Here is a 15,752-nt window from a genome sequence, read left to right on the forward strand (position 1 = left end):
GTATTTAGTGTAAAAACAGCTAAAGGAGTATGTTGGGAGGAGCCCAACCATTTCCCCATTTTCTTCTGAGGAAATTTCCACTGTGCCTCATTTTCTATGAGTTAATTTGCACAAACCAGCAGCAATATTATCTGCCTATTGTATTAAATGTTAGTAATTGTTGTCGATTTTACCAACACCTGGACCTCTGGGATGCATAGTGGCACGTCCTGATTCATCCGGGGTTCAGGGACTGGCTCAGTTTTGTTGTGGGGTGACAGGCTTACCATTTTTGTTACCTCCTATTCGGCATGAATTTGGCACCTCGCGTGTTCACACACCTTACCCAGGTCTTGGTGACCTATTTGCATCTGTTAGGGGTTCGGGTTCTGAATTGCCTTGATGACTGGCTGGTTTAGGTTCCCAGCCAGTCTGCGTGTCTGCTCGCCAGGGATTTGGTTCTTTCCCAGCTTGCCGGGTTCGGGTTCTCGGTGAACTGATGGAAGTCTCATTTGGTGACCTCTCAGGTTCAGACTTGGCTGGGTCTTGTGTGGAACTCTCGGACCGATTCTTTGTCTCTCCCTCCTGTGGCATTGCTGCTGCTGCAGTCCTGCCTTTGGCTGTTTTTGGAGGGCACCCGAGTCACTCATCGGTTCTTCAGTCACACTTGTCTACCCATTGGGTCGGATCTGGCTTCAGCAGTTGTTCTGGTTCCTTCAGGGACGTCCCTTCTGCCACTCTTGCGATCACTGGGTTTGGACCCCGGGAGCCTTGTATCAGCAGCTGCGTCACCGGCTTCCTCTTCAGGTTTTTCGGGGTTCTGTGCTGTTGTGCCTACCCAAGCCCTCACTTGATGTGTTCACGGATCTCATCTCTCGGCTGGGGCTTTGTGACCAGTGCTCATCAGGCCAGCCAGAGTTGGTGGGATCCATCCCTCTGTTGGGCTCACAGTACGGCGCTGGAGTACGTAGGAGTGTGGTATCCGCTTCAGAGGGTTCATGTCGCTCGCAGATTGACAATCCAGCTCCATTAACCCTTTAACTGCGCAAGGCGCCTGCAGGCCCACATCTGGGGTGCGCTACGTGCCTCCGGGTATTTGTATTTTTCACGTTCCATTCAAAACTCACGCGGCTACATGGGGTTCACATCAGCTTCCTCGGGGCTCTTGTAAACAGACGCCATCTTTAAAAAAAATTGTGGTTCACATTCCCGGGTGTGAGAGCCTCACTTGTGAGTGAGCAACCAAGGCTGGGGCATGCAGCATGAGCTCACAGCACTGCTGTTCAGCTTGTGACCACAGCATCGCCTAATAATGTCAAAATATATATATAACTTGTTTTATTTAGCCATGATAGTATTACAGAAGAGCCTGAGTGTGATAATGACTGTGTACAATGTTCAAATATTAGTGATTCAATGCTGTTCATGATGTTCACAGCGCTAGCCACAGTACCACAGCATTATTTCGTCCATCTAGGAATCTTCAAACAACTTCTTAGGTTCCTTTACAAAATAAACTTGTGGTCAATTATGTATTTACACGATTTAGTGACCAGTATAGTAATAACAGCAGGATTGTGTTGATAATAAGCACTGTGCATAGTATTGTGGGAGGAGTAATTGTGGTGAGGGAGCAAGGGAGAGAATCGACGTAGCCTCACTGTGTGGCAGCCACTCTTGTTTTGCTCATCATACTAGCTTAGTGGTTCGCTATGGTGAACACATATGTACATGGGTATATACAATGTGTGTATATACCCATGTACATATGTGCGTAGTATTGTGGGAGGAGTAATTGTGGTGAGGTCATACTAGCTTAGTGGTTTGCTATGGTGAACACATTTTTACATGGGTATATACATTGTGTGTATATAGTGTAGTAACAGCAACAGGAGTATGTTGGAAGGAGCATTTTTGGTGAGGGAGGTGATGTAATCATAGCATCGTCTGCTGGCTGCTGTGTGATTTCTCATGCAGCGTATGGTAGCCACTGTCAAGTTTGGACACAATACCGGCTTACTTGCATAGTTCTGGTGAATGAAACATGTATATAGGTATACATAACATGTGTAAATAGTGTAATACAAACAATAACAGTATGGTGGGAGAAGCAATGTTGGTGAGTAAGATGTTGGAGGAGTGAGGGAGAGACTGGATGTTGAAGGTGTGAGGGTGTGGCAGCTGACACTCACTGAGTTCTGAGTGTGTTCATGGTGAATGTATATAGTGTGTGATAGTGTATAGTGTGTAAATAGACTGTATATATACATACATTAGCATAATACAATGGAAATATGTGCCAGATATGTGTACACATGTGTCATGCACATAACACAGTGTCTTCAGACAGTACGGATGTACTACTGCCATAATATAGTGTACGTGCTCATTATATATAGGATTGGCACGTTAAAGCATATAAAATGTATTTGGAACTGTGCACAGAAAGTGAACAAAAATATATTCGCGGCAACTCGCTCACCCTGCCCCGAGCGCCCTACCGGCCCCGGGGGCGTATGCCATGGGTGACCAGGGAATGATGACATCACACATGAACTTACGGACCCCATAGCAGCTAAAGTACTTACAATTTCGACCTTCTGTTACTATACCTTTACTCAGGGAAGGGTTTTGACACTTTAAAAACAAAAACAAAAAATTTTCCAGAGATTTTATTTCCTGCGCACTGGGAGGGGGGTGACATATTTGGAGGCCGCGCAGTTAAGGGGTTAAGACTGTTTCCCTGTGGTTAATTGTCTGAATCGCGGGGGTTCGATGCGATTCTTGGCTCTTTGGGGCTGGTCACTTCGGGTAACTCATCTAATGAGTTCTCGGGGTTCAATACGGTCCTTCGCTCTTTGGGGCTGGTTGCTTCAGGTGACTCGTTTGCTGAGTTCATGAGTTCGGTTCTCCTAGCGGTTCATGTCCTGGAAGTGTCTAACATACTGACGGACGGCCTGTCCCATTTCATCTCCCCTGTCCATGGAAAGGACGGTTGACACCGACTCGTTCCATTGGCTCTGTCGGACGATTGGGCGCCCGGAGATGGACCTCTTCATGTTGGCTTGGTTGATGCATCTTCCGGTATATGCGGTGCCCTTTCCCGACTGCGTTGCCGACAGCATCGATGCCTCTCGACTGGACTGGTCGAGGTGGGGTTGCCTGTTCATCTTCCCCCCTTGGTTCAGTTGTTACTCTGGGTCTTGGCTCGCTTAGAGGCTTACCAGGGGAGAGTAGTTCTGTTGGCCCCTTGGTGACCAGCATAGCCTCTGTTTCTGGTGCTGCTTGCTCAGTGTCCAAACCCGAGGGTCTTCCCGTGGTTCCGCCTTTTCAGCAGATTGGTCCATTCCAGTACTTGGCTGGTTAGATCTTTTTCTCCAATCTTCGCGTCTGGCCTGTTTGACGCGGGTTTATTACCACTTGTATGGTGATCAGGTGGCATCGTTAATGGTGTCCCCTTTGCGAGTTTCATCTCAATGGCAGTGTGAAGTTTCCTGGCGGTCCTTTAGGCACTTCTTGACTCTTCGTAGGTTGTCTTCAATTTTTAATCAGGTTGTTTTGTCCTTTCTCTCTTTGTTGTTTCAGGTCCATCATCTTTTCCCGAATACTGTTGCCTCATTTCATGCAGTGCTGACGGAGCCGTTTCAGCTTGCGTTCGGGGTGAATGGTATCTCTACTCTATCCGGGGGTGGTTTCACCTCCAGCCTGCTCATGTGCCACCTGAGCCATCCTGGTCATTAAACCAGGTGCTCTCTTTTCTCTTTTCTTCTTCTGTGGTAGTCCCTTTGGATCAGGACTCTTTTTCTAAGACTCTCTTCTTGTTGGCCTTGGTCTCTGGGGGTTTGGTCGAGGACCTTCATGCTCTCCTAAGGTGCAGGGGTTTCTGCTCTTTCTGTCCTGGTGGTCATTTTATTCGTTTGCAGCCATTTCCTTCTTTTCTGCCAAAAAATGAGACTGCTGCTTTCTGGAGGGGTCCTTGGGTTGTTGATGCTTAGTTGGTTCGGCTGGGGATGCATCATGTTCTATGTCTGGTTTCAGCTCTACACTTTTATTTGCATGCCACGGCCTCCTTGGCAGGGGACACGCTTTGGATGGGCCCAGTTTCCCTTCTTCCCTGTTCCAGGGCGCGGGTCTCCCAGGTCATCTGAAGGATTATTTGGTCCAGCCAGTCTGTGATCTATCCCTGTGCCCACAATGTTCCTATGTTCGCAGCTTTGGCTGCTGTTCTTGGTAATGTCTTGGGCTGACATTCGGACACGGAGCTTTTGAAGGTCAAACGTTGGGATGCGGAGGCCATTGCTCCTCATGCCTCTCTGATGGGGCCAGGTTCCGGCGCTGGTCCATGGTAGGTCTAGAACTCCATCGATTGACTGTTGCCATGGTCTAATATATACACATCAGACCAGTATAGATCTGGGTAGTCTCTGGGTCTCACCCAGAAAATGGTGTTTCATTACATTCAATGCTCATTTTTTAATTTTAATTTATTTTCTGCGCACCACAGGGCTGTCATTTTTAATGCATTGCAGTGGCTAATCTATCAGATAATTATTAATTATTAATAGGTACATTGTAGCAAAATTTGAAGAATATTAATAGGTACATTGTAGCACAATTTAAAGAGTGTTAATAGATGCAGTGTAGCAAAATTAGTGTTCAACATAATAACTACAGTAAAAGTTGATGGCAGTGATTACAATGGTGAAGTTGTTTGTCTTTGGCACTAATATTGGGGGAGTGGGTAGCACAAGATGCAGTGTGAATTTGAAGCACAAAGTAGGAAACTATGAATGCCCTATAGACACCCCCATGTAATTGGAAGTAGTCTATGTCTGCCATCTACCAGGTCAGGCAGAAGTCCGCGGTTGCTCAACATCCTCCCGGCGAGCATAAGAAATATTGCCGGAACAACTGTGGACATCTCCAAGAGGAAACTAGACTGTTTTCTCTAAGGAGTACCATACCAACCGGGCTGTGGTGGGTATGTAGGCCTGTGGGCCACTCCAACAGCCAAACTCTCACTTGTCAAGCCTAGCCTCGGGCCGAGCTTGCGGAGTAGAGGAACTCCCAGAACCCCATCAACCAGGTATCATGAGGATTATTAATAGGATATCCCAAACATCCCAGTATTCCTAACATTAGTTAGGGATGCTGGGATATCATTCACAAGGGATGTGCTAATAGATGAGAATTGGCACATCTATTGAATTTAATGGTAGTGTCAGAGCCAGATAGCACTCCTTTGTCATTGGTGATGGGAGAAAACTGTCACCTTAGGGCCACATAAAGAACATTATGTGAGGAGCATCCAGCTTTCCAGCTTCAGAATTGCTTTTAAATACAAGGACGGTGAAATATTTTGGAAACAGTTTTTGACCTTTGTGAGACCAAAATTGGAATATGCAGCAGTTGTATGGTGCCCAACTCTCAAGAAGCACATCAATAAGCTTGAAAAAAGTGCAAAGACATGCAACGACATGCAACTAAATTGCTTCCAAAACTGAGAAAAAAGAGCTATGAGGAGAGACTAGAAATGTTAAATATGCAAAAGCTAGAAGATAGAAGAAAAAAAAGTGATATGATCATTAAATATAAAATAGAAATAGGAATCGACAAAACTGAAAAATAAGAATTCTTGAAAACTGCAACTTCAATAACAAGAGGTCATATATTCAAACTAAGGAACATAGCTGCCCCAAAAAATTAGAAGGTTTACTTTTGCAAGCAGAGTTGTAGACGGTTGGAACAAGTTAAGTTAAAAGGTGGTGGATATCAAAACTGTTAGTAGTTTGAAAGCGTCATATGACAAAGAGTACTAGGAAGACAGGACACCACAAGTGTAGCTCCCATCGTGTAACTACACTTTAGTAATAATGCTTTGGTAATTACTGTATATTCAAAGTTAGAGGCTGATACATAAGAGGCATAACAAGCTTAAATACTGTTGGTACTGTTAATATTGTGTTATCCTATGTTTAATACTAATTATCCTTTTTGTTCATAATTGTTCCTAATGAATTAATAGATATTTATGATGACTTTGTTTTAAAATTGATTCAGGATTAGCATATTCTCACTAATAATTTCATTATTGACAAAGAAGTTTGCACACTTTAATTACATTTACCTTTATCTTAGTCATTTCATGAATGTTGCCATTATCATCTGTTTGCTTCTAACTTTTGTGTTTATAATAAATTATTATTATATTTATACATATTTTAATGGGGATATGTGACCAGCTTGACATTTCTATATACAGTATATTACTTCTCTGAGAATTCCGTTTTCACTTGATCATTTAGTGCAGTTTGTGTCCACTTTCTCAGTACATGTGATTTTTCTGTATCATCTCTGTTTCTTCACTACCTAATCTTAGGAGGCCCCTAGTTTGAGGGCACTTTTGTATAAATATATACAGCATGTGGATTATATTATCCACTTTTATTTAAAAAATAAGTTTTAATTACACTGCCATACCAATGTATACTCTCTGAGATTTCTAAGAATTCTTCTCTTTGATGGTTGTCTGATTCTTACTCTTTATTTTGTTCTTTCACTTTTATTCTCAAAACTATTTTTCTGGGAATGGGAAGCCTGTTGAATTGTCTGTCTGCTTGTATCTTGATGTCTTGTTCTTCATAGAGAACTCCTCCTTCTTTGAGTTATTAAATTATTATAATAACAGAAAGTTAATAATGAGGACTAAAACTTCTAAATATTACTGTCCCATCTTTTTTGCCTCTTGTTTTATCTGTCTTGAGAAGAATTAGATTTTTATCCTTTCAGAGGCCTCTCGTCCAGAGGTAGAGCCTCCTTTGCTTCCCGAAGAGAGTCAGTTTCTCTCATAAAGGCAGTTTTCTCCTTTCCTCTTTCAAGTCAGGTGCTCCATCCTCTTCAAAAGAAGGCTCTGTCTTTACAGGTAGGGAGCTAAGTATAGTTTTGAGTCACAGTTCAGATGTTTCGTCTAGCATTCTCAAAGAACTCAGAAGTGTCATGTTAGTTCTGATCTGAATAAGTTGTTTCTCATTTTGCTCTTGTTTGATATTCCTCTATCAGAATTTTAGTACCTCATTAAAGAATGGTGGACAATGCAAAGATTACAGAGGATGTTCATTAGCATTTCATAGTTACATTATATGTACGTTTTGGCCTTTGGGATTGGAATTTATACTCTTAGCTTTCCTTCTGAATGAAGAATCATATATTTTTACTAAGGGTATTCAAAGGTACTGCAGGACAATTAAGGAGCAAATATTTTTAACAAAAGGGGTTTGTACTGCATATGATACTTTGTAAGGAGCACTTTTCACCTAGTCTTACAAAGCTGTGAGATGCTGCTTTGGACAACTGCTCAGGATAAAGTGTGCATGATATTGCAAATCAACAGGTGGTGTTTTAAACATCTACAACTTTTTATTACTCTATTATTTCCATTGCTGAGCTGTCCCACTTGGTTGCTCCCTTAGGCAACATACTGCAGTAATTTTGTTATTGCTTCGAGTGAATGATTATTGAATACAGTAGTTGGGTTATTCGGTAATTTACTGTACATGCACAACACTTAATTTATTATTTAACTGTTTTGGAAATATTTTTGTCAATTAAAAATGTAAATCTTTAGAATAAATGATTTTAATATATTTTTATTTCATCATTGGTCAACCAATGGAGCAGAGTAAGCACTCTCGTTTGCTCTTAACCAGTGAAAGCTAATGTACTATACTGCAAACATATGGTCAATAAGCACTAACCAGCACTATCCTGAGCTAAATGGTAGAAACAAATGTATTTTGTTTATTGTCATGGCTACTTTTCTGGGGGAAGTCCCTTCGGCTCCCCGGAGCTATCCGGGCTGATATGGATGTGTTAGACCCCTCGCATTAGTCAAAGTGAATGAAGTTCTTAGGCGCATACTGGGGACCATGAGCCAGAACTTGGCCCCCCCCTCAGTGAGGCACGAGGAGCAATGGCCTATAGAAACTCCTGCATGGTTGGAAGCATTCTATGTCTGCCATCAACCAGGTCAGGCACCTAGAAAGGTAGGTGCCCCAAAACAAACCCTATCTGGTTAACAAATTGCTACAGAAAGCCAAACTATTGAGCAGAAGTCCCCAAACAAAAATGAGAAAACAAACATAATGTCCCCACCGTCACCACGCTGCCATCTGCACAGCTCCCCCCCTTCCCAGGAGGGAGAAGGGGAAACCCAGTATCCACCCCCCCCTGCTTCAGTTCTGTGGCTGATGTGAGACCTAGGCATTCGTGCTAATCTGGCTCCAGCTTCTATTCAGTGCTGTACCTTGTGTGTGGTCCTGTCCTGTGGTAGTGTGTGAGCCAGGAGTAATTTATTTATTTATTTATTTATTTATTTATATACAAGGAGGTACATTGGGGGTTAATAGAGAACATAGAAATGAAGTTGATATTACATTCTTGTAAAGCCACTAGCACGCATAGAGTTTCGGGCATTTCTACTCTACTCGGGCTGCAAGCACCTTGGGTTACCTTCTCTAGGTGCCTTGTAAATACTACCCTTGTGGCTTGGGATTATCTTCCACAAGTCACTTGGGCTACCTCCACTGAGGTCTTTTGCTGCTTGGTGATTGCTCGCCCTTAGAGTCAGCTGGGGTGTTTCATGCGCCTCTGTTTGCCTCTGGGTAGGAGGTAGTTTCATCACTAGTAGGAGTGCAAGGTACTGTGCAGCTGTTCTTCACCTGATAGCAGCAAGTTTGCAGTACCTTGCAAGGGCTTATCCTTAGCAATACATCTCAGGCCTTGAAAAACCCCACTGGAGCTCAGTGGTCCTGTCGGTGCGTCCCCTGGGGTCCCGTCTCGCCTCATGCGAGTTTGAAGGTTGCTCTGTCTCAGGGTGATAATCACCTGTTCAGCCTCCATCATGCTGCCTGTTGGGTCGGTGAAACATTCAACCCAGAGTCCTGCAAGTGGTGTTGTTGCTTGTTCTCCAGATCACCCAGTCCACTGATATTGATCTTCAGGCACAGGCAGCTTTGGCGTTACACATGTTACAGATTGCTGCAGCGTGCTAGGTTGATTGCTCACCTGGATGCCCCGCGACTGCCCCGTTTTTGGTTATAGGGACCTAGACCTGGGGGTGTTAGTCGCTTCGACTTTGGTTTTGTCCACGCCTCCAGGTCCTTCCCCTGCTGTTGTTCGTCCTGTTCCTCCTCCACCACCACCACCCCTCCTGCTTCTGTCTCCGAAGTGTCTGTGGATTTCGGAGTCGGGGCAGGGTTTAGTTGGTGGTGAGACTCAGGCTGTTTTGGGGGCTATTCCATCTATTATGACGACGGAGGCATTAGAGCCCATTCCTCCATCAGGTGCTTCTGGGTCTGACTAGTGGGCCAAATCGTAGCAGACGTGTGGAAACAGGCTAACATAGTTCCAATCTACAAAAGTGGCAGCAGGGAAGACCTCCTCAATTATAGACCTGTATCATTGACAAGTGTAATAGTGAAAGTATTGGAAAAACTAATCAAAACTAAATGGGTAGAACATCTGGAGAGAAATGATATAATATCAGACAGACAGTATGGTTTTCGAGCTGGAAGATCCTGTGTATCGAATTTACTCAGTTTCTATGATCGAGCCACAGAGATATTACAGGAAAGAGATGGTTGGGTTGACTGCATCTATCTGGACCTAAAAAAGGCTTTCGACAGAGTTCCACATAAGAGGTTGTTCTGGAAACTGGAAAATATTGGAGGGGTGACAGGTAAGCTTCTAACATGGATGAAAAAATTTCTGACTGATAGAAAAATGAGGGCAGTAATCAGAGGCAATGTATTGGAATGGAGAAATGTTACAAGTGGAGTTCCACAGGGTTCAGTTCTTGCACCAGTGATGTTTATTGTCTACATAAATGATCTACCAGTTGGTATACAGAATTATATGAACATGTTTGCTGATGATGCTAAGATAATAGGAAGGATAAGAAATTTAGATGATTGTCATGCCCTTCAAGAAGAAAATAAGTATATGGAGCACCACTTGGCAAATGGAATTTAATGTTAATAAATGTCATGTTATGGAATGGGGAATAGAGAACATAGACCCCACACAACCTATATATATTATGTGAGAAATCTTTAAAGAATTCTGATAAAGAAAGAGATCTAAGGGTGGTTCTAGATAGAAAACTATCACTTGAGGACCACATAAAGAATATTGTGCAAGGAGCCTATGCTATGCTTTCTAACTTCAGAATTGCTTTTAAATACAGGGATGGCGATATACTAAAGAAATTGTTCATGACTTTTGTTAGGCCAAAGCTAGAATATGCAGCTGTTGTGTGGTGCCCATATCTTAAGAAGCACATCAATAAACTGGAAAAGGTGCAAAGACATGCTACTAAGTGGCTCCAAGAATTGAAGGGCAAGAGCTACGAGGAAAGGTTAGAAGCATTAAATATGCCAAAACTAGAAAACAGGACTGTTGAAAACAGAACAGACTGGAGGACTGTTGTTTCCTGTCTGGCTTCTGTTGGAGCCGGGTGCCTGGATGGTTGCCGTGGACCTCCAGGTCAATTCTTGGCACATTCCTCTCCAGTTTTCTGGGACTGGCACAGTTGGTGGTGGGGCTTCAGGCTTACCTCTTTTGTGGCCTTCCCTATTTTGTAATTGGCACTTGGTGTATTTAAGCATCTTTACCGGATCTTGGTGCCCTGTTTGAGTCTGCTTGAGATTCGATGTCTGGCCTACCTCAACGACTGGCTGGTGTGGGCTCCCAGTCGGTCCGCTTGTCTGCTCGCCAGGGGCGTGGTTCTTTCCAGATTGTTGGGATTGGTTTCCTGGTGATCTGAAGGCTGTTCCATCTGTTTCCATCCCGGGTTTGGACCTGTCTGGGTCTTGTTTAGGGCTATTGGGCCGCTTCTTGTCTTTCCCTCCAGAAGTGTTGCTGCGGCTGTGGTCCCGCCTTTGGTTGTTCGTGAGGGGAGTCCCGGGCTGCTCGGCAGTTGCTCGAGCAGTTGTGCGGGAGTCTGAACTTCAATGTGCTGGTCTGCCCACGGGGTCAAGTTTGGCTTCGCCATCTGTTTGGTTCCTTCGAAGACTCCCCTTCCGCCTCTCTTGCAATTGTTGGGTTTGTTCCTCCGAGGATCTTGTGTTGGTGCTGCGTCACCAGCTTCCTCTTTGGGGTTTTCGGGGTTTCGTGCCTTGGCACCTCCCCGAGCCTTCGCTCGATGTGTTCACGGATGGGTCATCTCTCGGCTGGGGTTTTGTGACCAGTGCTCACCAGGTCGGTCGGGAATGGTAGGGTCTGTTCTTCTGTCGGGCTAACAGCACGGTTCGGGAGTTCGTGACTGTCTGGTTTGCACTTCGGAAGGTTTGGGTCACTCGGTGCGCTACCATTCAGCTCCATTCGGACTGTTCTCTGGTGATTCTTTGCCGGAACCACAGGGTTTCTCCTAGGTGTTTGACCTTTGGGGTAGGTCCCTTAGAGTGGCTTGTTTGCTGGATTCTCGGGGTTTGGCTAACCGTGAGGTTCATGTCCAAGGTGTGTCCTGCGTCCTGGCGGACAGCTGTCTCGGTTCCTTCATCTGTTCGCGGATTGGCCAGTCATCGCCGACTCGTTTTATTGGCTCTGCCGGCCATATGGACTCCTGGCCATAGACGTCTTCGAGTCGGCGTGGTCTAAGCGTCACCCATTCTATGTGGCGCCCTTACCCGCCTGCGAGGCATTCACAGTGGATGCCTTTCGGCAGGACTGATCGAGGTAGGGGTACCTGTTCCTCTTCTCCCGGTCCAGCTGTTGCTTCAGGTTCTGGCTCGGTTGGAGCCCATTCCCATGAGAGTAGTCCTTATGGTCCCTTGGTGGCTGGCTCAGCTTTAAGCTTTATTTTCAGACGCTGCTTGATAGGTGTCCGAACCTGGGGCGTTTTCCCGCGGCTCCGCCCCTTTCATCAGGTCAGACCGGTCCTGTACGTGGCTGGTTCAACCTTCTCCTTGGCTCTTCGCGTCTAGGTATTTTGACGTGGGTATCACCATCTTTGTGGTAATCAGGTGGCTCTGTTGATGATGTCCCACCTGCGAGCTTCGTCTCGGCGACAGTATAACAGTTCCTGGTGTTTCTATGCACTTTTTCTTGCTCTTCGTAGGTTGTCTTCTCTTTCGCATCGGGTTGTCTTGTCCTTTCTTGGGTTTTCAGGACTTCAGTTTTTTTATGTTTCTTACTGTCGCCTCATTTTGTGCAGCGCTGGCAGAGCCGCTCCGGCTTGTGTTCAGGGTGGACGTCACATCTGCCCCGTTTTGTATGCTTTCTCGTGTTTTGTTTCACCTCCGGCCTGCTCATGCGCCTCCTGAGCTGTCCTGGTCCTTGATCAGGGTGCCTTCTTATCTTCTACACAGTTTGTGGTAGCCCCTTCAGGTTCAGGTTTATGCTCCTTTTGTTACTGGTGGTAGGTTTGTACGTTTGCAGCCTTTCTCCGTCCTTCTGGCGACTGTCAAGACGGCTGCTTTCCAGATGGTTTTTTGTTTTTTTTATGCTTGATTGGTTTGGCCGGGGATGCGTCCTGTGTTGTACGGTTGCGTTTTTTTGCCGTTACCTTCGTACCGTGTCTGGGGATATGCTTTGGGTTGATTCAGTTCCCCTCATTCCCTGTTTCAGGGCTCGGGTCTCCCAGGTCATCTGCAGAGTTTTTAAGTATTCCAACTTGCAGTCTGTCCTTGCGCCCATGCTGTTCGGACGTTTGCAGCTTATGCTGCTGTGCTGGTTACGTCTAGGGCTCATTTCAGGCGCAGGAATTTGAGGGTCACACAGGTTCTTGGCCGCCCATTCTTTATGCGCATCTGCTCCTGTGTGTTTTTGTTGCCTTGGGTAGCAGGTTGCAGCCTGTTGTCTCGGCTTCGCGTTGCGGAGTTTGTGGCGGCCGCCTCCCGGGTCAGCCCTTTCTTTTCCTTCTCTTTGGGTATGAAGCTCCAGGGAGCCATAGTGGCTCCCCACAGAAAACCAGTGTTGAATGTAATGAAACACCATTTTCTGGGTGAGCCCCGGAGGCTCCCTGGCAACCCTCCCTCCCACTGGTCGGTGGTTTTTTCGCGTTGGTTGAAGCTTAGCTTCCGAACTGATGCTAGTCAGCCGGCACGGTAGGTCCGGGGCTCCCCCTCCCCCTCTCGGGGCGAGGAGGGCTGCGTGGATGATTGGCGCGGCAGTAAAGTGTGATGTTTCCTTGTTTGCTTGTTTCCTTGGGATTGTAGGGAGTTTCTAACTCTCTATTAGTTTTTTTTTTTTAGTTTTTTACTATGTGGGGTTTGTTTTGTTATGCCTACCTTTCTGGGTGCCTAACCCCAGTCGATGGCAGATAAGGAAAACCCCAACCACATGGGGATTTTCCAGGGCCATTGCTCCCTGAAACCTCTCTGAAAGGGCCAGGTTCTGGTGCTGGTCCCTGGTAGGTCTGAACTCCTTAGCTAATGTCCCGGTCTAATATAACATACATTTGCCCGATAAGCTCCAGAGAGCCTCTGGGGCTCACCCAGAAAATGGCGTTTCATTACATTCAACGCTGTATTTTTTAGACGCTCATATCATCACACACACATGCATCTTGAAGAGAAGAATTCTTCAGGGTTTAAAGCTTCTAAGGATTAGCATACACATTTGCAGGCCAGTAATTTTCTACTGAAGCTGTCACACATGTTTATCTCCTGAGATGACAAGCATATGTCAGTGTTTAAAGCTAATAAGGACTGACATATGCTCTTGCTGGGTGGTAATGCTTCATGGGTTTTTAAGCTGAAGCCCATACATATTTTCTACTCACTTATTCCCTGAGCGATGAAGGTGCCTAAAAGTGTTAATACTCACACAACAGAAATATTATTTCTTTCAAGAAGTAAAATTTCTATTGTATGATTATCACCTTTTTTACAAGAGAAACATCACTATATTGATACCACCACTTTTGCAAAAGTGGTGGTACTCAGAGATGTTCCCTATGTATGAGAGGTGGCACTTATGCAACCAAGATGCTTCTCTTGTAGCATATAGTGTGTTAACATAGCGGTGATACATCTCTTTTATCAGAGTGATGCTCTTGTAGCAGTGATACTGCTCATACTCTCCTGTATGAGCACCTTGTCTGCTACTAGTAAGCCTTCAGCACTTGAGAAATTTTAACCATTACTCTGCTACACCTATTATATCTCACTATAAGTGCTGTGTTATCATTCTTTCATTGCAAATTAATCAGTACTGTGTAAGTTTTGATTATGAATGAACAAGAATCATATTACATATATGTTTTAGTTATTATTATTGACCTGCATCTGCACATGAAACCATATTACAAACGGTTTTCTCTAATTATGTAGGTTGTTATACGTGTCTATTGACTCCAACACTGAAGATGTTGGTCCAGTGCACAACTACCGCCCAATGGTAGCCGTCTACTACATCATTTACATCATCATCATTGCCTTCTTCATGGTTAACATCTTCGTTGGTTTTGTTATCGTCACATTCCAGAGCGAGGGTGAACAAGAGTACAAGAATTGTTGCCTGGATAAAAATCAGGTATGTAACAATATGCAGGAGGCAGATAAACCTTTGCATATATTTAATAGAATGTTAATGAAAAATCTTTGTTTTAACTGAATGTACTGTATGTTATGTGAACACCGAAAGTTGTAAAAGTGAAATGCACAATTTCGGAATGTTTAATATCTCATTACTCGGCCCTTCAAAAAGTACTTTTAGAGTAATATCAACCCTTCAATTGCGATACACAACCGGAGATGTGATAATTATTTTAAGTGGGAGAACTCATGGAAATTTTTTTTATTCTTAATAACTCGATAATAAAAATTAAACAGATCCTCCTCTTCCTTACTATTAGTATATGTATGTCACTTTAAATCAGAAATATAGAACAAGTGTTTATTATAAAGAAATGCCTTAACCCTTAACATGCTAGGGGTATAATATCCTTTCTTCCCCCACAGGCGCATGTAATTTTGAAAAAAACAAAAATATTTTTTCTTCCTAACCTGTTAATTTGTGTTCACTGATCACGGGAAAAATAATAAAAAAATCGTAAGTGGCATATATTGCCCGCTATAGGGCGGGGAAGTCTGGCAAAAAATAGGCATCCTGCACCCAGTGGGTGCAGGATGCTCTTGCGGCTTACCTCTTGCACAACCCAGATTTTGCTTTTGTGATGGATCTGCGTTCCTTCATGTATAGATCTTTGTGTCCTTACTGGGTTCGTTATGAAGTTCCAGAATAGTCCTAGTTAGCAGACTGCCCTTTCTTCTCTTTGGAGTCATGGCATAAGTTCTGTCGGTCCTGCATGCTTGAGTTGCGGGAGGTTCAGATGGTGTTGCAGATTTTCCTGGGGCCGCATTAGTGCATCTCAGTGAGTGTTTGTTCCACCCTGCCCTTCTGTGGGATATTGGTGTGATGCAGCTTCATGTGCAGGTTTCTTCTCTTTCGGCTGCATTGGTCGCGGAGGACTTGCGTGCGCGCGGTGTGTGCGTTGTCTGCGCTGTTGAAGCTGTTTGCCCTGCTCCTGTGGGATGAGGTTTCTCAATTCTTTGCTTCTCGGTTCACGTGTTGGCAGGCGGTGCTTGCTTCTACCTTGGAATCTGCTTGGGCCCTGGCTCTTAGACTGTCTTCACCCTTTTGTCTGTTGCTGTTTGCAGAGTCTGCGGTGAAGCAGTATCTGCAAGTGGCTTCAGCTAGTTGCCGTCTTATGTCGGAATTGTTGGTCCTCATGGGGCTCATGGGGGGGCCGTCCTGGAGGGGGTTGTGCCAAG

The 15,752-nt window shown here is 44.7% G+C and overlaps 1 protein-coding gene across 1 annotated transcript in view; it reads left to right on the plus strand.

The window, feature by feature from the left end:
• The window catches only part of LOC123758842 (Ca[2+]-channel protein alpha[[1]] subunit D), a 797,128-nt gene that overhangs the window by 450,101 nt on the left and 331,275 nt on the right, over positions 1-15,752 (plus strand). Inside the window, exon 28 of the mRNA XM_069338501.1 lies at positions 14,310-14,511. Within this exon, the coding sequence (XP_069194602.1) occupies positions 14,310-14,511 (202 nt within the window). The remainder of the gene's footprint in view (positions 1-14,309; positions 14,512-15,752) is intronic.

The sequence above is a fragment of the Procambarus clarkii genome, chromosome 1, assembly GCF_040958095.1.
Source record: "Procambarus clarkii isolate CNS0578487 chromosome 1, FALCON_Pclarkii_2.0, whole genome shotgun sequence".
Lineage (NCBI taxonomy): Eukaryota > Metazoa > Arthropoda > Malacostraca > Decapoda > Cambaridae > Procambarus > Procambarus clarkii.